Source organism: Bactrocera tryoni, chromosome 5 (genome assembly GCF_016617805.1).
Source record: "Bactrocera tryoni isolate S06 chromosome 5, CSIRO_BtryS06_freeze2, whole genome shotgun sequence".
Lineage (NCBI taxonomy): Eukaryota > Metazoa > Arthropoda > Insecta > Diptera > Tephritidae > Bactrocera > Bactrocera tryoni.
The window spans coordinates 36,144,889-36,167,848 of NC_052503.1; the positions used below are offsets into that span (position 1 = coordinate 36,144,889).

The 22,960-nt window shown below is 36.6% G+C and overlaps 1 protein-coding gene across 6 annotated transcripts in view; it reads right to left on the reverse strand.

Annotated features, from left to right (window-relative positions):
- The window catches only part of LOC120776772 (four and a half LIM domains protein 2), a 241,449-nt gene that overhangs the window by 35,723 nt on the left and 182,766 nt on the right, over positions 1-22,960 (reverse strand). For 5 of the 6 annotated variants that reach the window (XM_040107746.1, XM_040107743.1, XM_040107745.1 and 2 more), the window contains 2 exons: positions 5,723-5,923; positions 2,731-2,905 (listed from right to left, as the gene is read on the reverse strand). In XM_040107746.1, coding sequence (XP_039963680.1) covers positions 2,731-2,905; positions 5,723-5,923 — 376 coding nt within the window. Of the gene's footprint in view, positions 1-2,730; positions 2,906-5,722; positions 5,924-9,408; positions 9,947-22,960 lie in introns of those variants that run through there. The other variant, XM_040107747.1, reaches the window with a different exon arrangement.

Sequence of the window (22,960 nt, forward strand, 5' to 3'; positions counted from 1 at the left end):
GTCTGGCATGAAAGACAAACTGCTTTGCCACGAAATTTGTAGCACCCAAAATATATAGGCGAACTAGTCCCTTAGTTTTTGAGGCGTCAGAAGTGCTGATATCAGATTATTATAGCATACAGCTGCTGGCCCTGCTTCAACGAAGCCCAGCTATCTAGGGGTAGAACACAAGAGGATACAAGAACACCGACCCGCTCCCATTCTACTGATAGCTGTTTTAGGGTTTTTTCCTTGCTAATTCATTTACTTAACAATTGCCTGCGATTCCGCTGTGGCTTGGCACGCATACCAGTTTTATCAGAAAGAGACTCGATGCTATTGATAACGAAGTAAGGCATTCCTTGATCAACCCTGAATGCACTGTTAATTAGTTCAAGGCTAGTATCACCGCACTTCTCACTCTGATGGAGGCTGCATCAACCTACACTCAAGCTTTAACCAATCCATAAAGAAGCTCACTGCCCCTCTTCTCCAACGGCTTCTTCCCGCCCACAACTCCCTCGTCGGTATATGGGTACAGAAGGAGCCGTCAAAGTTAGGTTTGGCGACTCCATGATCCAAGTGATATGAAGTCAAAGTGTGTGAGGAGTTTCGAGTGTTCAGACATGTCATCTTTTAGGTACCCAGATTCTCTGATACTGATAGCAACTTTCGCAACCATACACCTTCCGAACGATGTCTACGATCATTGTGTGCAAGATGGCATTAAGTGCCATGGATGGAATGGATCTTAGTGTACCACACATGCTGATGAGCGCCACCCGTTGAACACTCTCGAGTTTTTTTGTTAGTGTGGTCTTTTCTAGAGCCCTCCACCACATAAAGATTCCATAAAACATAATGGGCTTGTCTATATATAGAGAGCTAGGGGAACACTTACGGTGAGAGACGGCACCTTTTGCCAATGAGTCCGCTACATCAGTATAAGGCAATCGATGGAATTTTTGCACTCTCTCTTCGATATTTGGCTTCCATGAAAGCTTCCTATCAAATATAAGCCCTAGATATTTTACTGTATCCGCCAATTGCAGACAAATGTTTCCCATTTGTGGCAGTTGTGCCACCAAGATCTTGTATCTTCTAGTGAATAAAACCATCTCGATTTTATTTGGATTGATGGCGAGACCACTACCGTCTGCACAAATTGATGCGATGTTGAGATAACCTTGCGTCAACTCCTACACGGTACGCATGAACTTTTCTTGACCATAAGTGCTACATCGTTTGTACCACATATGCTGCATAGGCAATCACCTGGCAGCTACGCTCCTCAAATTTTTTAAGCAGGTAGATAATGATCAGAAACCATAAAAGAGGAAAGAGAACTCCACCTTGTGTTGTTCACCTACTCATATTTCGTCGAGCAAGTGCATTGCTCCATTCCGTTTCAATCACTCTGTCGCACAGAAGACTGAAAATGATGTGTTTGATGTTTGATTCAACCCCAAGATCGTCCAGAGCTGTTACGACTGTTTCCGTCAGGCGTTATTAAAAGCTCCCACAATATCAAGGCAGGTCTCAACAGTGAATTTTTTAACGAGCACGCTGCTTTTTCTACACTTTTAAGCCTTCGATGATTACAGTTGAACCCAGACGTTTATCTCGACTGTTTTCCTCGTGCGTTCCATACAAATGGCTACAGTGACATACATACTTCTACTAATGCGACATACATACATATATGTAGATACAAAGTCTATAAAAAGATGGCACATGGCCCTTAATGTCTGATTTGACGGCGTGAAATTCCGCCGAAATGGGATGAAGATACACTGGAGATACATATTTATATCTAAATATTTGTATATACACATATGTGTGTTTCTTCACGCAACCACACTTATGGAAAACAAAGAATGCTTCTTACTATCAAAAATTGATAAGAAGTGTTAAAACTCTTTGAAAACTACAAAAATTGCTGTGGCCAAGCGATGAACACCAGACATGCCAAAAGGCGAAATATGTGGATGAAATGGCCTTGTGTCTTCATTTAGCCAGCGATAGAGTACTGCATTTTTCAATATTTACGCCAAATGTTTTTATATGGCTTTGCTGAATGCTTAATGTCACGCTGACCAAAATCCAAAGTGGCGCGCATGCGCAATGGTTCTTGAGCCACCAAAAATGCGCAACTGCCGCTTATGGCGCACGCACACAACCACACTCTTAGTACAAAAATTTAAGCGTATATGGTTTCATATGCACATATGTGTGCGTTCAGTTACCAATTGGGAGTTGGTGGACCAGTTAGCCAATTGGCATGTATAACCGGGCGACTGGGCGACAAAGTAGACTTGCCGCAATTTATGTTTGTGGAGCAGAATTGAGACAGCGAGCAACCGGCAACTGTGCAACTCGGGCATTTATGTCGTTTTGGTGTGCCTGATTGCATGTCGGTAATTAATTGCCAGAGGGGCCGAATAAAACTCAATATGCCAATGACATGTGAACGAAGACCGTTTCATCTGCAGTCGCAAGAAAGTGGTTAAGTGTTGTAGATATGTAAAATAAACTAGTTTTAGGCTACAGACGTTGAAGTTGTTATTTTCAGTTATTTTTTTTTACACTTGATTGTAATAAATTACAACGCTTTCTAAACGGTAGCCAGCCAGCCAGCTGTCTGGTTGGCGCTGCCGAAAAGTATGCAACGAATTTTGTTAATAAACTCAATAAATTCCAATGGAATAGTTTCCATTTGTTAGTCACAAGTATGTTGGTGGCTTGACTTACCTGCGCGGAACACCTCGCCGCAGCCATCGCAACGCGAAGCGAATTGTGCGTCGTAGCAAGTGCCACAGTAGATCTTGTCGGCCTTCGCACCAAACTGTTTATCCACCAGCGATAAATGGCACTTGAAACAAAGGAAACAGGCCTCGTGCCAATGCTTGTCTTTGTAGGAAAGATCCTGAAGGAAAATTAAGAAAGAAAGAAAAAAAATGGTATTTAATAATTTAATTAAATATTATGATGTAATCATTTTATAGTGTTATGCCCTGAAAAGGGTATATTGAGTTTGACGCAAAGTTCTATAAATGAGCGAACTAGTCTCCCAGTTTTTGAGATATCGATCTAAGTGTTTGCACACGTCCTTTTCTCCCTTAGAAGATGCTCATTTGTCGGAACCGCTTATATTGAACTACTATAGCATAACCCAGCTATTGTCCAAGGTAACGCTACCATCTCCGATAAAATCTTTGTCAGTAAAACGTATTTTCACAAAATTTGGCATGGATTACAACCTAGGGCAGCGGTACATTCTTCGAATATATTGTTTAGAACGGACCAAAATCATGTATTTGTGTGGAAAACTGTTTTCTATGAAACATGGTCGCTTAGAGGACTTACAAAGAACTGTCGCATAAAATGTTGGCCGAACATGATTAGCCGAAGTTGCCAGTAGACTAACTGCCGAAGTCAAGAGAGCTAAACCTAACCTATGAGGGTTAATGCCATTAAAAAATAGTGTTTCAAAAAGCCGTTTTCAATCCGCTATACAGTTCTACCTTTGAACGCTGCTTTCGTGTCAAAAACTTGCTTGAAAAAGCATCCCGTATAACTGTTTGTACTATTCTGCTTCTTGACAGCATACGAGTAATAATTCTTTCAAATCCCGTCCTATTAAACGTGCTTTTGTCAACAATTTTTCCAGTTCTCGAAACAGTCGGAGTAATCTTTTTCAGGAACATGCTTTAAGATCTTCTTTGATTCCGTTTATATGTTCTCAATTGTGTTCCAAGTCGCTAGAAGTCGCATGGAACCAAATCAGGTGAAAATAGTGATCAGGCAACAGTATGTATATGAGTCGAGTTTTTGGCAAACAAGTCGTGAAGAACCAATGCAGTATGACATGGTGCGTTATCGTGGTACCACCATCGGTTTGAGCTGAGTCAAATGATGTTCCAAGATCATCAACGAAGACTCTAAATATCAATCGACAGTTTTTAAGCAACAAATCTTCGATACCAATTATGTGGCGAATCTTCGTGTTTAACGCGTTCTCAGCCTACTTTGGACTCTTCTGATGTCGTCAATCTTGAAACCAGAATCAACACCAACAACAATATCAGCTTTGAAATCCAAGGCAGAATCACTATTACGAACAGGTGTTACTTTGTACTGAGTAGGCAAATAAAAAGTAAAGTCCTCTCCACGCGAATAAGGATCAAGCTCTCACGTCCTCATTATTTCCGTTCAGCTATATGGTGTGGAGACGTAGACAATGGCATCAACTGATGAGTGGGCCTTAGGAGTGTTCGAGAGATAGGTTCTGCGGAAGATTTATGATCTATTGCGCATTGGCCACGGCGAATACCGCAGTCAATGGGACGATAAGTGTTACAAGATATACAGCAACACGGACAAAGTTCAGCGAACCAAGAGACAGCCGCTGCGCTGGCTAAGTCGTGTTGTCCGGATGGAAGATAACACTTCAGCTTTGAAGATTTTCGATTCAATACCCGTCGGTGGAAAAAAACCTCCACTCCGTTGGAGAGATCATGTGGAGAAAGGCTTGACTAGGCACTTGGTATGTCTAATTGGCGCTAAATAACGCAAAAGAGCAAGGACTTGAGCGCTGTGATTAATTAGGCTATAACCACGTAAACGGTGCCTATGCCAGTTAAGAAGAAGAAGAAAAAGAATTTTGATCACCAAAAGCCTTCGAGTACATTTTTAGCGTGTCCGTACAGTAATATTCTCTCCGTAAACAAAATTTAAAGCAAGTTCTTTGCTAAGCAAAATCAACCATAGTAAATTTCAAAAAATAACCCCTTTTTTGGACACGGAGATACTTGGGAATTATTATAGACAGTCCTACCAACCTAAAAAAAATTTACTTATCTTCTAGCTAGTCGGGAGTTTTGAATAACATTGTCACCTCACTTTTTGATCACAGTAGCAACTCGAGACATGAAATCTCATTGAAACCAAACCATCGCCTAAAGGTAAAATATGAAGTAGTATCTCAGCTTTTATTTACAATTACATACAATGTAATTTACATCTCTAGATTATTTAATTTACATCTCTAGAATACTGTCCTAAGTTTTCAAGTTGATCCGTGTAATAATTTCGGAAATATACCCTTGAGAACTTGTTCGCTCGAGGCTATCTAGGCTAGGTGCGCGGTCTTTTAACGCGTTTTTCTGGAAGTCGGTTGGCAAAATTTCTCGAGAACTACTCAACTGATCTTCATGAAACCTTACACAGGTCTGTGAGATAAACTTTTAAAGACTTTGACGAAAGTTTTTTTTTCGATTACAACTATTTGAAAAGAAATGTTACGAAATTTTCATTTGTTTGTAAAAATGTCTGCCAAAAATCCAATTTTCAGATTTTTTTCCTTCACCCAAGTTCTAAGTTAAGGTTTTAACTAAAACACATATTTTTTCACATTAGATGATCGTGTAAGGAGTTATGTAGTCAATGCGGGCCATCTTTTTACCGAGGGATCACCGGAAATGGTGCCGCAATGGCCGAGTTTAAAATATTTTTTTCCAAAAATTTCAGAATTTCTTTATTAATAAAGTCTGATTGTAACAAGAATTCTAATAAAATAATTTTTTATATGAAAAAAAAAATGCGGAAAAAAGGCTAGTTTTTACCCGTGAAAATCCATGGAATCCCTTAGTTCTTCTTATTTACTTCTTTGTACTAATTTTCAAGTCTAATTTCGTGACTCATTTTTTAAATTAAATTTTGTTTAAAAGAGCGCCTAACTTACCTTGGAATCGATTCCGATGATCTTGTTGCACTCTTCGCACGTGTTGGCGAACACATTCTCGTAGCACTTGATGCAGTAAGGATGATCATCGCGTATGACATAGCGCTGTCCAGTTAGACTCTCATCGCACTGCCAGCAGCAGAAATGGCCCGAGTGCCAATCCTTGTCCATGGCCTTCGTGTATTCCCCACTGAAAATCAACTGAAAAGGGAAGCAAATTTTCGGGAATGTTAAAATGGAACGCCCAGCGGTAACGCGACAGTTAAATGTACTGTTGTGTAAAATGTATGTATGTTTGTGGGTTTGTAATGCGCACTCTTGTTGTCTGTATCACAAAACTTTCTCACTTAATGCATGATGTGCATGTTGTAACTGTATATGTGTGTTTATTGTAGTATATTTGAGCAATTTGTTAACCTTTTGTGTTTAGTGGAGTTACAAAATTTGTTTGTAAGCTAAGTAGTTTTGTGCAGTGTAACATTTTTCAGAATAATACTTCCGAGTTAAAGTTCAAAAACATTCAATTTTGTTGTATGTGACAACAAGTGTTTGTTGTATTTGTATTTTGTTAAAGTGTGCCCAATAGAAACACTGCTTCATGTCTTCTTTTTTTGTTTTTTGGAAATAGTTCTTTGTTTGTTAAATGTGGTTTGTTGTTGTTGTTTTTGTTGTAAATTACACTTATAAAAGCTTGTTTGTTGTACCTTTTGCGTAAATCAAGGAGTAAGGGAGTACATGTGTCGTTTTGTTTGTGCCAACTGCATAGCTCGAGTATTTTTGAAATGCTTCAAGTCTTTCGGTTGTTTTCATATAAATTTCTACGTGTAAACGCCTGCAGTTTCTTATAGCCACACAAAAGTCTGCGATCGCTTTGCAGTTACATACTCTATATGTACATTTGTATGTATGTATGTTTGTATAATATACATATGTAGCTTACATTGTTCTGTTCTGTTTAGTTCTGTGAACTTTTACGTCTGTGTTGGTGAGCAACATTTCCCTAAAGCTTGCGGCTATTTCAGAATTTATTGCTGTTTATTAAAAACCCATTAATAATTCGGTTTTAGCTGAAAACAGCATTTGTTTAGACTCTCGCCGAATTTATTTTGCGTTAAGATTTTTCCATGAGGCACACGTTTGCTACTTTGCGAAATAAGCGCCTATGTAATTTTTTCGCTTGTCTGCATAAAAACGCAAAACATATTGTATTATATAATTGTAGAACAGTAAAAAAATTACTCTAATAAAGAAAGTGGGTTTTGAAAACAGGTCATGAAATTAAAAAAAAAAAACATATTAAAAAAATATAGAAAAAAATAAAAAAATTTTTTGATATAAAGAAAAAATTAAAAAAAAAAATATTAAAAAAAAATAATAAAAAAATAATGAAATAAATTTAAAAAACATTAAAAAAATCAAAAAAAAAATAATTTTAAAAATATTAAAAAAAATAAATAAATAATTTCAGAAAAAAAAATTTTTAAATATTTAAAAAAATCAAAATATAATTTCAAAAAAAATACTTAAAAATTAAAATAAAAAATTATAAAAATTAAAAATAATTTAAAAACTGAAAAAAAATGCATTTTACATTTGAAATTTATACGACGGAAGCTGTGCCCAAAATCGGAATGTTTTGAAGTTTTTTTTATTTGTTTTGTGCAACTTCGAAGTACACAAAGACTTAAATGTACATATCTTTTGTTAAGAACGAAATCAGCAAAGCTGGTAGAAGGTATATAGATAGGCTGTCTAATCATGAAAACTGATTGGTAATAAATCTACTGGACAACAGTATGGATATTAGACGCTTAAAAAGAACTCACATTTTGGAGCTTCCAAATGGATTTTAAGTAGTTTTAAGAATAATTTTGGCAAATTATGTTATTGAAAAATATATTGATTAGTCTCAATGCAGCACAATCAATCCAGTTATGAATCTCATTTATAAAATTTGATGACTGTTTTTATAAAGATAGCAAATAAATTATATGTTAAACAAAAAAAAAAATATTTGCAAGAAAAAAATTTCAAATATTCAGAACAATTCGAGACCATATTTAACATCAAAAAATTTCAAAACAATTTTAATGAAAATGAATTCTGCATTATTTAGCATTTAGAAGAATAAACTTTTACCAAAAAAATATATATTTCAAATTTAACGCTTCCTCCAAGTAATTTTTCAAAATAATCAACTTTTGTAATTAATACTGAATTTTTACTGTAAAAAGTCGTATTCTAGTTGGCAATAATCTATTTATTAAAAAACGTTTTGAAACATTGTCTTTTTTCGAAATTCTTGAATATTAAAATCCGTTCTTTAACAACAACAAAAAAATAATAATAAACTATTACAAAATTATTTAAAAAAATTCTAACAATAATATATTAAAAATGGAAGTATGTTTTTATAATTAATAAATTCCAATAAAAATAAAAAAAAAAACAAAAAAAACCTTAACTTTGGTTGAATCGAAGCTATATTATATTTCAAAACTACAAAAGTTTCCATACAAGACCTCGATTTTGATCAGTCAGTTTGTATGGCAGCTATATGCTATAGTCATCCGATCTGTAGACTTCTTTCGGATATTATAGCGTTACCTTGGGCAATAATCTATGTCGAATTTCGTGAAGATATCTTGTCAAGTAAAAAGGTTTCCATACAAAACCTCGATTTTGATCAGTCGGTTTGTGTGGCAGCTATATGCTATGGTGGATCGATCTGAACTATTCCTTCAGAGATTTTATCATTTGCCTTGGTCAATACACCAGAACGAATTTCAGAAAAATATATCTCATCAAATAAAAAAGTTTGTCATACAATGACATGAATTTGAACGCTCAGTTTGTATGGCAGCAAGATTTTTTGGAGCTTGTAACGCTGCCTTGAAATCTGTGCCAAATTTGAACAAAGCTTCTCAACTAAAAAAGTTTTCCTTACACGGACATAGTTTTGACAGTTCAGTTTTTAAGGCAGCCATATGCTATAGTTCCGGCAACTGAGCAGCTCTTTGGAGCGTGCTAAAGTTGAGATTGATGTTTCGAAAAGTGAGGGAAGAATCATGCTGATCATTTGTACATATATTTCAAAGGGTATCAGTTGTTAACAAGAAATACAATATGTTTTGTATTAATTACAGTATTGAAAAAATTGTAGCATTATCAAGTCTGAACAGAACCTAATTCTCTAATATAATCTGTAGTTATCACAATCAACGACTGGCGCGTGGTTGTAAACTCGGCTATAACCGCGTAAGCGGTGTCTATGCCAGGAAAGCAAAGAAGCTATCAAAATCTTTTGTTCTAAACCCTTATAAGGTTGTAACTGTAATCTTGAAATCGTTTGTAAGTTACAAAATTTTCCTATTTTGAATTTAGATAATTTAAACTTGAGCACTTTCCTAACCAACCAACATTTTTATTACCAATGACTTCAAAAACCATTTCTAAATAAAATTTACTTTCTAACTAAACTCTCGCAATAAAAATCGCCGCTTTATTAACTACTCAAGATCGCGTAAATACTACAAATCTCTGCAGTGCATCCAATCAAGTTGTAAAAACAAAACCAATTCAGAACAACAAATAAACTCCAAACCTTCCAAAACCGATTTCACTCTCATTCTCCAATTTCGTTTTCATATGCACTGTGCCACAAAACAAGACGACACGACACATACCCCTTCTCCTCATTTTGATCGGTTTGTTCAACTTCGGTTATTTGAACTTCAGATTCGCGTCGTTTTGTTGTTTTCTTAACTTTCTTCGTTTTCTTCGTTTCCGAAACGGTTTGCATAATTTCCACGTCGGCCATATTTATTTCTAGTTTTTTTTTACCGCTCACACTTCTTTTTAAAGTTTCGAAGCTTAAATCCCTAGCAATTAATCAAGCGAAAATAAATAAACCTCCGTTACGCGCGTTGATACCGTTGTGTTATAAATGGCAGTGACAGTGTGTGTCAAAAAAACGAGCGTGTTTGTAGTACGTGTAGAACTTTCGAAACCGTTTCACCGCCTAGTGAATGCCAATGAATGTACCAAATGTATTTCCGTGCACGCCGATTGACCGACTGAACTTCAGCTGTACAATTCAGTTGAAAATCGCCCGTTTCTCAATACAAATTCGCTTCCAACACAAAATGTGTGCCGTGTGTATAATTGCCGCTGATACACTTTTTGTTTTTTGTTTTTCCGACTGCAATTTCGAGATTCTTCAAAAAACGCTTTTAACTTGGCCGAGTCAAAATATGAACTGTGGCCGTGTATGAGTAAGAAAATTCCAATTTTGAAACGTTGTGTTTTTTCGAAATGTTTCAATATTAAAATCAGCACTCACACATACACAACAGCGAATTCGCGGTGTTCGAAATGTTATAGGCGAGTGGCTGAGTTGCCATCGCAATAGTGAGCGTAAGGCGAATTCTACTTCTCTCAGCGTGCATGGACTTTATGAGCGAGTTGCTAATGAATTTTCCGATCAGCTGAAACAGAAGCAGCAACTGCATATGTGCTCTTTTATAGGTGTATATGTACGAATGTGTGTAAGGCTTGAGTGAGGAGAATGCGTGCTGCACAGTGTTGAGAGATTGACGTTAATTGTATAAAGCAAGAAATTTGAAGCGATCGATTATTTTAAAAATTTACTTCGAAAAATTCAGAGCGACTCTTAAAAAATAATGATTGACCTTTATAATTGAGATATGGTGGATTTTACATTTTGAGAGATGAGACTGGTTTGATTTGTTCAGCTAACAGTTGTTTGTAACACCTGAAACTAGACGATATAGATATAGGGTTATATATTTATAAATGAACAGGCTGACGAGACGAATTGAAATCCAGGTAACTGTCTCTCTATGCGTCTGTCCGTGCAAGAGATAACTTGACCGCCAAGAGAGGTCATTATTGCCCACAAAATGAAAACATATAAAGAGCCTTAATCAAGTACTAAATTAAGATTCAAAACAGTATTTGGTTCGCTATAGCGAGGAGTACTGGTGGGCTAAAAATTGTTTGAAAGTGGGCATGGTCTCATACATATCGAACAATCTATGTCTAATATATGTCTGTTTGAAATTCGGATAGAACATTTTTGGGATGATAGCACGCCGATGAGCCAAAAATTAGTAAAATTGGGTCCTTTACCCCACATATACTTAATAAAAATATTTTCGAACTTCCGATTTTATGGGCTCTTGAAAAGTTCCAAGAGATCCGACGCCGATTCGAGTCAAATTTCGTCTAGTGATGAGGCTCAATTCTGTCTCAATGGGTATGAAAGAAAGAAAATTGCCGCAATTGGGACAAAGAGCAACCTGAAAAGATTCAAGAGCTGCCACTTCATCAAGAAAAACAACGGTTCGGTGTGGTTTGAGGGCCAGTGGAATCATCGGTCCATAATTCTTCAAAAATGATGCCGGTTAGAACTTAACAGTCAATGGCGGCCCTTATCGCGCCGTTATAACCGACTATATGATATTCGAAATTCAAGCTCGTGATCTCGGCGATATTCGCTTTCAACAAGACGGCGCCACTTCCCACACATCACTTTGGTGAGCAGATAATTTCACGTATTGGGCCGGTCGATTGACCGTGTGATATCACACCGTTAGACTTTTCGTGGGGTTATGTAAAGTCTAAAGTCTAGTCGGACAATCCAGCTTCGATTCAGGTCTTGGAGCAAAACATGACAAGTGTCATTCGCCAGTTACCCCTCGAAATGCTCTAACAAGTTATCGAAAATTGGACTCAACGTATATACCATCTGAGAGGTAGCCATAGAAAACCTTTGAAAGAGATAGTCTTCGAAAAAATAAAGGTCCCAGAATGTCCTTTGGATATATATGTAATAAACATTGTCCATTAAATTTGAAGTTCCTTTGCTTTTTTTAATAAAAAAAATAGTAGGGAACTTCGAAATAGATCACCATTTCCATGCAAAATTAAGGGTTCAAGGATTTCTGCTATTCACCATAATCTTATCTAGTTGCAGGAATTGGGAAAGGAAAATATTGGATTTAAAACTTGATACCCCAACTATTTCGTCTCAAGATATATGAAGAATTTTTAAAACTACATTTTTTTCTTTTTTTAGTATGATTTACAATTTTTTTCGGCATATCAACCACTGCCACACCACTGTAAAGAGATTTTTGAATTGTGTTGGGGAGCGTTGTGCTTTTAATGTATGGATTTATTTTTGAAGCATTTTCGCTGAAACACAGTGCACACACAGACAAGTGCAAGCCAACCATATGGCCTGGCCGACGGTACACAAAGTATTGGAGCACAAAGATAGTGCCGAATCTGTCGAAAATCTTTAGTTTCCAACTGAGCAAAGAGCGCGCAAACGCCAAGAAACGCGCGAGTGGCGCGCCAGTAATTGGAGCAGCTCGTCAGCAGCGCTGATGGACAGCCAGACGTAAAGCCAAACAAACGACTGTCAATTGCGCGGACGCCACTGGCGGTTGGCAGGCACTTTCGAACCTTCCTCCTTACCAACACACGGCGGCTGGCAGCAGGGGTTCCACAAAAAGCATTAATTCACGCAAATTCTGTGCCAAAAATGTGCGCACACTCACACATCGTACATACAGCATTTGTTTATGTTTGCCGCCGAGTACAAACAGGAAACATATGCTATAAAAATAATATGAATTATTGGAAACTTTGATTTGGGTTGGCGCATCACCGTGGCCACATGGGTGCCGTTGAGCGCAACATTCAATGGAAATTGTAACCAAGGCAACCGCAGCTTTTGTGACAACAGTATTAACGGGTTAATTAACGGAATTATGTTTGTATGTATGAAGAAATCTTCATTGATAGGTGAAATTTTGAAAAATTTCATTGGCAAACACTCATAACGGTGCAATTATTGGCATTTACGTGTTCGAAATATTTTAGCATAAACAAATTTTGCGACCATTTCGAATTATTTATACGCGGCTGAGGTGTGAGTGAGAAGACACATGAGTAAAAGCAGCTTTTCACATGCATTTCTTTGCGCTTGAAAGGCTTTCGAAAATATTGCGGCGGCACATTGCCCAATTATTAGTGAAATAACATAAGTTTTGCTAATGTACATACATACATACATTCAAATATACTTATATATATACAGCCCAAAAGAATTGGCAACATTTCAACGTTTTCCCTACCATACGTGTACACAATGGAACAGTATATTAGATGGGGTGCCCGGGGTAAGCGAAATTTTGCGTAATTTTCTATACGCAATATTATGAATGCGAACGAAGACACCAAATTCTTAATGCATGTACTATAACTGTAAAAAAATCTGACAAGCCGCCATTAAAATCCATCTAAACCCCGCGGCACGCTTCGGTATGCACTCACGTCGTGAAACACGCATATTCCACAACAGCGCCACCTGCCACCGCGCGCCGTGCGTCACCGCGCCTAGCCGCTTGGCCGGCGTTGTGTTTGCAGTGCACACGACACGACAGCAGCCGCGCGACGCGCGAAATCAGATCAAGCATAAATAAGTGGCCGGTGTGCGGCGGGCGGCAGTTCATGAAATTTAGAAGAAACACAAATTTTACTTACTGCTCATACACGCACACATACACACACAACCATGTACCTTACTTATTTTTACTCACATGAAGCGTTAAAGCAAACAGCAAATAATTAAAGCAACATTTTAAGCCAAAAATTTCGCTTTGAAATTTCACTGACATTGCGTGTGTGCTCATATTTTTAAGCATTAAGCAAAAATATTTGAAAATTATTTGAATTACATACATTTTTAGTTTGGCATAATCGGCGCTACGTACCTACATGAATAAATATCATAAATAAATTTTGTATGAGACTGTGAAAGCAATGCCAATTTTATCGTTTTGAACTTTTGTGTGAGCACTTGAAAAGTTCTGAGCGCAGCTAAGCTTAACAAGAAAAATATTAACTTCGGTTGCACCGAAGCCAAAATACACTTCGCACCGAAAAAAGTTTTCATAGATGATGATGTTGATGGGTACCAATTTCAGGTCGTTATCTCAAAAACTGATTGCGTATAGGCAGACGAATAAGGCTTAATCAACTCATCTCGTCACGGCGATCGTACACTGTGACAAAAAACGACCCGGAAATTATAAATAAAACGCAAAATATTTTATTATTCATCAATATATATTTCTTAGTCTTCAAAGTAATCCCCAGCAGATGTAATACACTTTTGCCAACGATTTTATCTTTCCTCGAAACACTTCCCATAAGCACTTTTTGGAACGGCCTTCATCTGCTTCAGCGAATCTTGTTTTATCTCTTCGATCGGCTGAAAACAGCGTTTCATACCCAAAATATCCACCAAACTCATTCGAAAGGACTCGTGAGAGTTGTTGAGCTCTCTTGCCATTTCTCTAACACTTGCCTGACGATTTTCAAGCACCATATCCTTCACTTTTTTAATATTCATCAGTTCAAGAATGAGGCACACCCTCAACGATATCTCGAGCTTCCTTAGAGGCTTTGTACCACTCATAGTATTGTGTACGATTGAATCACCGTAAGCCTTTTCTAACATATCAACTAGTCTAAACTGGATGGTGTCCCATTTATTTCACGGAACTTTGATTCAATCGTATTTTAGGCTGAAATTTACCATTCCCGTTAGGAAACAGTTATAGAGTTTTCTAAAACAGCCAACATCTTCCAAGTAAATCCCTAGTAATTCCAGGTATTAAGAAGAATTCTGGTGTTCTATTGAATAACTACAATACGATGCAGAAAGCAATCATACAAGTACACATGGATAGCCAACCGGTATAGCTGTTCTTGTCGACGCCACAGATTGATCCCAGGGTAGTCAGCAATTGTAGGAAGGTAATCTCACTGGCAATTCTATAATTTGGGTTCCCGGTCATGGAAATATTTGTGGCAACGAAAAGGTAGACGAGTTGGCAATGTCAGGCACGACAGTGGGGTCTACGTAATCGGAATAAACCCGGTTTTTTTATGCGGTCAAGGACTATCAACTCGGCAGAAATCTGCCGCTATGACGACACCAACAACGAGTTTGAGATCCAGACAATACCGTTCCTACTAGGAACGATCAGGAGGGAGCTAAAAATGCAATTTGAACAAATGACTCGAACAGAATGAAATCTACAACCAAATGCAAGATAGCGAAGTGGATACGAGAGAAATATGACAAGACTAAAACTCAGAATTTAATAAATAGATCCAGCAATAATATTTACAGACCTACAGCTACTATAACGGGGCACTGTAACATTATTTGACGTAACTGCCAGCTAGAAGGGAATAAGGAAACCATTTTCCTGTTTCTCGCCCCATTTTTAAAAAGATACTTGCAAATATGAATAATCTCGGATCCCCGGAAGATATTTATATTTACATACATTCATAATAATTATATTAAATATCTACGTAATGTAATTAAATATCGCATAAGTGAGCTTTTCTTGAGTAATGAGAAAGTAGAGAGTCATTGAAGAACAGAGCTAGAGATTATGGATTGTGGCTATGGAGCAATTTGTATCAATTTTACAGCCATCGGAAATTATTGTAGCTCTGTGGGACCAACGAGTTCATCGCCTTCTGCTTGGCCTTAAGATTATATATAGCCATAGCAGCACACGGAGTTCCACCATTTATGTGGAAAATATTTTTTCTCACTGTTTGTCATTGAGGCTGATAATTTGTACGATTGTCACTTTGAAATATAAAATAACAATAAACAACTTGTACACGTGTAGTACAAGAATTTATTTCCTTTTATGGCACGGCTTTTTTTTGCTTGAATTAACACTTATGTCCACAAAAGGTAAATAAAACTTACGACAAATGTGAAATCTTTTATTGTTTCTAATTAAAAACTAAACACGTTGTATTTTTTGTTGCACGTAGGACGAAAGAAACGAACAAGCGATAATTTATTAATCAAGAACACACAAATGCAGTGTGACAATGACAGGTGACAACGCTTGGGGGGAGATTGCGATAATTGTTTCGGCGGGAGACGTTGGGTTGTGCAATAGAAAGTTGCTTGCCACATACCGCAAGGGCGAAAATTCAAATGACATTTGTATATGAAAAAATGCATTTGCTCAGTCAATAATGCCGCCTAATACCGTTGACGACCCATATGAATGTATCGCTGTGCTTTTGTTAATTGAGGTGCGTTCTGATTTTTGTCGGAAAATATGATGACCTTCAGGTACCGCGGGCACACTTAGTGCCTACTCAATAAGGTATTATTAATAGCGACGAAATTGTGACAATAAACTATAAGTGTGTACATACATATCTAGTAAATGATATTGTAAACAATTTATGCTGAGGAAGAGGAAGAGAAAAGTGCAAATTATCGAAGAAAAATTATATGAGAACCGCTTTTGCAAAACTGCAATTATGGGAAAAATACAAGTATGAACGCTGACAATTCGAAAATAGCATAAAACGGCACGCATGTTGGTCAATAAATTAAAAAATTTAAAAATAAAAAATAAAAAAATAAAAAATAAAAAAAATAAACAAAAAAATTTATCAAAAAAAAAAAAAATATAAAAAAATTAAAAAAATTAACAAATAAATAAAACAATTCACACGCAAAATTATTGATGCGCAATACAGAAATAAAATGTAAAAGCGGTGAAAGCGACACAGAAATTATAGAACGTACACATATAATATATCGTATATTACATATGAGTAACATATATTTTTTTACGACCCGTGAGCTTTGCCAAGTTTCGTTTTTGCATTTTTTTTTGTTTTGGAAACAATGTAGAGCACTTAAAATGAAGAAAATTGACAACAACACCACACCGGCAGTTTAATATCACGCTCTAGATCCATGTGGGCGCATTTCACCTGAATCCGTTCAATTGCATTAATTCAGTAAAAGCGAGGAGACACGTTGCAGTCATTTTGGATTTCCAAATCATTTTTGATTTCCAAAATATTTGTTGTTAAGTTTATTAAATTTCTGTTCAAATTTGCTGTTTTTACAATGTAAATATATTTTATTATTAAAAGTAATCCAACCGAATGGCTTAAGGATTTTGTGATTGTAATTTTTCATAACTGTTTAACTCGTTAAGCCTTGACATTTACTTTCAAGGAGCGACTCGTGGTGCTTTAAAAATTGAAACGAGGTTCCAAAAGGCAATAAGAGCTTCATCTGAAATTGAAGTTGAAAAAAATCTCTCCCTCTACCACGCATCCATAAATGCGCGATTACAGGTGCCGCAGTCAACAGCAAAAAATTGAATTTTATGAGAGAGTATTGCCTACCTACCGCAGAAAATTGATTTCTTTATATTGCTGCAGGGGAGCCATTGACAAAAGTTGAGGCCTTCTACCGAAAGTAGTCCCCTAGCTCTACGGCACCATAGTTCAGCTCATTATGTATTATGCGAAGGGCCCCAGAAGAGACCACACTTCCAAGGAGCTCGACAGAGTTGAACGAGCGGCGCTTTTCGGCATGCGCGGTGCCCTATGATCCACTATAACCATGATTTTTAACGCCATTTTGTATGTACTTGTAGTGCCCAATATATCTCGCTAGAAAGTGTATGGCCGTGAAAGTTGCTATCAGACTCAGGGAATCAGGGTTTCTAAATGAAGACATGAATGAACATACGGAAATCTCAAACGCTTTGATTTTATACCACATCTTTTAGATCATGGAGTCGCCAAACAATATCTGCGCACTAGCTTACGAAAAAGTTATGGGTGGGTAGAAGCCGTTGGAGGAGAGGGTAAGAAGTTTCATTGCGGGTGACTTAAAACTTGAGAGGAATGCTGGTGGAGGGGTATATTGTCAAGAGCTCGCAATCAACTTCAATTTCAGTCTTCCTGACTATCCCAGTGTTCTTCAAGCGGAGATGACTGTCATCAAGGTAGCAGTAGATATATTGCACTGAAGTATGGCCTTCTTCAGAGAAGTGACTATTCACTCTTATAACAGGGTGGAGTTACTAGTTTTGAGCTCACTAACTAATAAGGTAAAGTAATGTCAAATCTCGTTATATCTGGCATCGAGTAATTTTGTGATAAAACTAGTATGATTTCTAGGACACAACGGAATCGCAGGTAGCTGTAAAGATTATGAACTGGGAAGGAAAGGTACCAAGATAGACGAAATTATCAACGACTTCAAAGTTCGTCTATCTTGGAACCAGCGTAAACACCACCAACAATGTCAGCCTAGAAATCCAACGCAGGATAACTCTTGCAAACAGGTGCTACTTCGGACTGAGTAGGCAATTGAGAAGCAAAGTTCTCTCTCGACAAACAAAAACCAAACTCTATAAGTCACTCACAATTCCCGTCCTGCTATATGGTGCAGAGGCTTGGACGATGTCAACAACTGATGAGTCGACGTTGCGAGTTTTCGAGAGAAAAGTTCTGCGATAGATTTATGGTCCTTTGCGCGTTGGCCACGGCGAATATCGCATTCGATGGAACGATGAGCTGTACGAGATATATGACGACATTGACATAGTTCAGCGAATTAAAAGACAGCGGCTACGCTGGCTAGGTCATGTTGTCCGAATGGACGGAAACTCTCCAGCTCTGAAAGTATTCGACGCTGTACCCGCCGGGGGAAGCAGAGGAAGAGGAAGACCTCCACTCCGTCGGAAGGACCAAGTGAAGAAGGACCTGGCTACGCTTGGAATATCCAATTGGCGCCACGTAGCGAAAAGAAGAAACGACTGGCGCGCTGTTGTAACTCGGCTATAATCGCGTAAGCGGTGTCCACGCCAATTAAGAAGAAGAAGAAGGAAAGGTACCTTAGCTCCGCTATCAGTAAAATGGGAATGGATCTGTTAATGCGCTGTCTCACGATCCTTTTGTCTCAAGATCGATCGTGAGCCCTTTGCCCTCCGTAAGACTGGTCTCTCGGTATTTTTGGAGGTTTCAACAGGTCTTTGCCATATGGACGACCAGGCTGTAAGGTTGGGAATCTTATCGAAAGCCAGAAAACTGTATTGAAGATGACGAGGTACTTGAGAGATCAAAGCTAAAACACCTGGGAGCTCATACTTCCAGATACCCATATATCCCGCCGAACTGATGGGAATAGCAATTAAACGCCTGTGCAAGTTTATATTTGACACACAGTGTTCTATTTTTATTGGTTCACAAAGGACTGCATATGGGCGCAAGTGCGACCTCTGGATCACCCATCTAACCTAAACTAATAAATGCCACATTATTATTATAAATTGGGGTGTTATGTATATTCTCAAAACTTTTCGTACAAAATAAGCTGAGCAAAAGAAAGCAAGAAGAACGATAGAAACGCAATCACACGACCACGTCCTAAAACATACCGATTTTAACGGGATTAGATCTTCGAAATAACAGCCCTTGGCCGGACAAAATCCGGGTCAATTCCGTTGCGTAGAACCGGCTGTTATGGGAATTGTTCCACCGACTCCCTCTCAGTGAATGGCGTACTTGGAGTCAGACCGCCACCTATTGCAGACGAAGAGCTCAAGTTGCCGCCGGAAACGCAATTCGCAGCTTCGTTCTGGATACCATAGCAGGTTAAACTCCTACTTCTCCAGAATAGACCCCGACATATCTAATATATGTCCTACGTGGAATGAGTCTCCGCATGACACTGTCCTCCTCTTTGCATGCCCCACTAACCCTACTCATCTGACACTCCTCTTCCTTTGGTCCGACTCCGTCAAAACAAACACGTTTCTTGAGCCAACAGTTGGATGATGTCAACGATAACTTATCTAGTCCTTACTATTCTAACGGCGATTAGGTACCAGTTAAAACAACAACAATGACCACGTCCCGTCGAAATTTCATACTTAAGAATTGCATTGCATACGGTATAACGGCACTGATGCTCCCAGCCAAGCAATATAGTGAGTTATCACGCTAATTTAAGTATTTCTATTATTATATGAAATAAAATTTGTTATTTATTTCAGATATTCAAAGTGAGCGCAGTCTAAAGCTAGTACTTAATAATTCACTGCTTCAAAAAATTAAAGAAATAAATTAAAATATATATTTACAACTAATTTCATATAGTCACAATAAGGAAAAATAGCATTTTTTTAATTTGCTCAACATAAATAAAATAAAATGTTCCACATACGCCCCGACGTTCCGCCTTGATTTCACACAACGGATGTGAATTTTCTCGAATGTTTGAGTGTGCAATTTTATTTATAAATATTCCTCACTTAATATAATTTTACTTAATTTCATATTATTTTCATGTCATATTAAAATGTATATTATTTGTGGCACTGCACTTGTGAGATTTTCCCCTGCTTCCTTGCCACTGCATTCTTATGTCTTATTCTTGGTTGCTAATGCCACATTTTTAGTGACCAAAATACAAATACCTACATATCTCTATGGTGCTTCAGCCATTCTTTTGCAATTTCTCTTACTAAATAATTGGAGCATTTATAACTAAATTAAGGCGGCACAAATTTATTGCCTTGCATGCGACTGAACTAAATCGAGCGAATATTTACAAATTATGAGTTAAAAAAATGGATTAGAACAAAAAACTTATGATTCATACAAAATTATTTTTAATTAATTAATTTGTTTAAAAAAAAAATAACTTTTTGTTGGTTTGAAAAGATATTTGCAACACTTGCAATTGATACCAGTTTTATGGAATATTCAAGGTCGATACCCCTTTTAAATTATGCGACAAACTGGCCGAATAATGACGGCCATGACTTTCAAAATAATATTTTTAGTATCTAAACAGATATCTCTCGCCTATAACCGGTGCCTACGCCAATAAAGAAGAAGACAGATATCTGATGTGCCGAGTTGGCAGTGAAAATTTATTTTCTAATTTATGTTTTCCAAATTCTGAATATAAAAGCTATTAGAAAACTTGTGGGCAATTTTCACAATTTGATTTCATTTTTAAAAACAAATATCACCAAAGTTTGTCAGCTAAAAATAATCTCTCGAATGCTATTTTAAGGTGTATTAAAAATAAATTGAATTAGTGATCAAAATAATTTTGACAATATTTCAAATTAATGAATGCGAGCAGATACACAGTTTGATTGCTTATTTTTCGTAACTGTTTAGTAAAACAAGGCTGTTTTTTTTTTTTCAAATTATATTTTAAATGTATTTTATTTTATTTATTTTATTTTTATTTTTTTATTTATTTTATTTTAAGGTATTCTCAGCCTTATGAAAGCAATTACCAATGTTCGCACAGAGACACTTTAAGGAAAAAAAATACTAGACACTTGGCAATATCACACTTCATTTGCATTCTCATTAATTCGCTCATTTACTCACTAATAAATTATTTAATTAATTGTACTGAAAAATGCTTCTTCACATACATTTTGCATACCTAAATGTATCTCATGTACATATACATATATCCCGCCTTACTAAAAGTATTCGGTTTATTTCCATGCATATATTTAGTGAAATAAACAATTTTTTTTTTGAAAATAACCGGTTATATACCGGTTTCAACTCCACTCAGTTGAGTTGAAGTTAGAGTAATTCCACTTTAGAACAAGTTTTTCCCATTGAATAATAACTAGTTATTTACCGGTTACAACTTTTTTTATTGTATTACGTACATCACATTTTCAGTTGCAGTTTTATTGCTGCTCCCAAGCTAGAAAGTGAGGATTTGAGAGACAACTAAATAGGTGAAAATGTTAAACGAAAAATACGAGTACAAACAATGCAATTCAGTTAGTGCTTCCGAAAAAGGGAACAATTACAAAAATGGACATTAATTTTGACTTTTATTATGTTTCGGGAATTTTCACCACAAGCTCAACCACTTTTTTTTATAAACTAGTTTATTTAGCCTTTTCTATTTTTCCATAAATTAAATTTATTCTAAATAAAACAGTAATTTTCAATTCAACTGCTTAATCGCAGTTGTAATTATTCAATATTCTTGACAACCTCACCGTACGAATATTGCCATTGAAAAATATAAAGTTTAACAATATTTCAACCGACATTTTGTTGACGGATTAAGTTGAAATCAATACTAAAGAATTTGAAAACTTCAACAAAAATGCAGAAGAGTTGCAAAATGCTTGGAAGCCGTTGAAGTTTTTTCATATTATAGTCAACTCAACTGACACAGAATTGACAACCGTATTACCACAAAAAAGTTTAAGTTTGACAATACTTCAAACGAAAATTTGTTCGATCGCGATAATATCGAATTCAGCACTTCAACAAAAATGAAGTAGAGTTGAAAAACGTAATAGTTCAGAGTGTAGTTGAATACTGAAACTATATTAGAGAGTACGAACTATACCATACGATTGATAAACCATTTAGCTCCAAAATAGATAGGGTATCGTACAAAAGTAGAGCGGCTATAGTACATTTAAATTATTTTAATTCCTTTATTAAAGCCGCACAGAAATATTCTTATACCAATCTACTGAATACCAGTTTCGTTTATTATATATTAGTAATAATACCAGTCAATTCAAATATGACTGACTGAGGTCTAAACCGAGTAATCTATAGATATTATTCAATTACATTAGTGTCTTCGTTATTGGGTTGTGATAGCTGTATTTAATATAATAAACCTTAGAATTTCATACAGGAACATTGGAGGTTAGTTTTTCTCAGAGAGTAGAGTGATCAGCGAAGATATTTATGAGATAAGTAAGAAACGAAAACACAAAACCTTCAAATCTTGCATAAGTAAAAGAAAATAAGAAAGAAATTTGTAAAATGATATATTCTACTAAAATTAAGTAAGTGCAGATAATAATTGATACTATTCGATCTATGCCTATTATTTGGGAACTACTGTACTTTTCCCCAATCTGACAACAATATTCTAACCGAGACTTTATAAAACGACTTCCAGACATTAATATACTATTATTTATGGTTTTCGAAAAACATAATTTGGGGAAACTATATTTCAAAGGGACCGTAAGTCGGCAATAACGCGTCAAACATTTTCTACCACGGCGTTCCTCGTCTCTGTTTTATTTGCCTAGATAAGCGACTTCACATAACTCGAAAAAAATGAAAAAAACGACGGGAGATTGTGCGCTCAGCAAAAGTTTCTTTCAATAAATTGATTATTGGCTGCATGACATGTAGCGCCGTCATGTTGGAACCAATGTTAGTCGACCTCAATATTTTCCAATTCAGACATGTAAAAGTCATTGCTCATGTTCTTGTAGCGTTTCTCATTGACTGGAATATTATAACCGACATTTA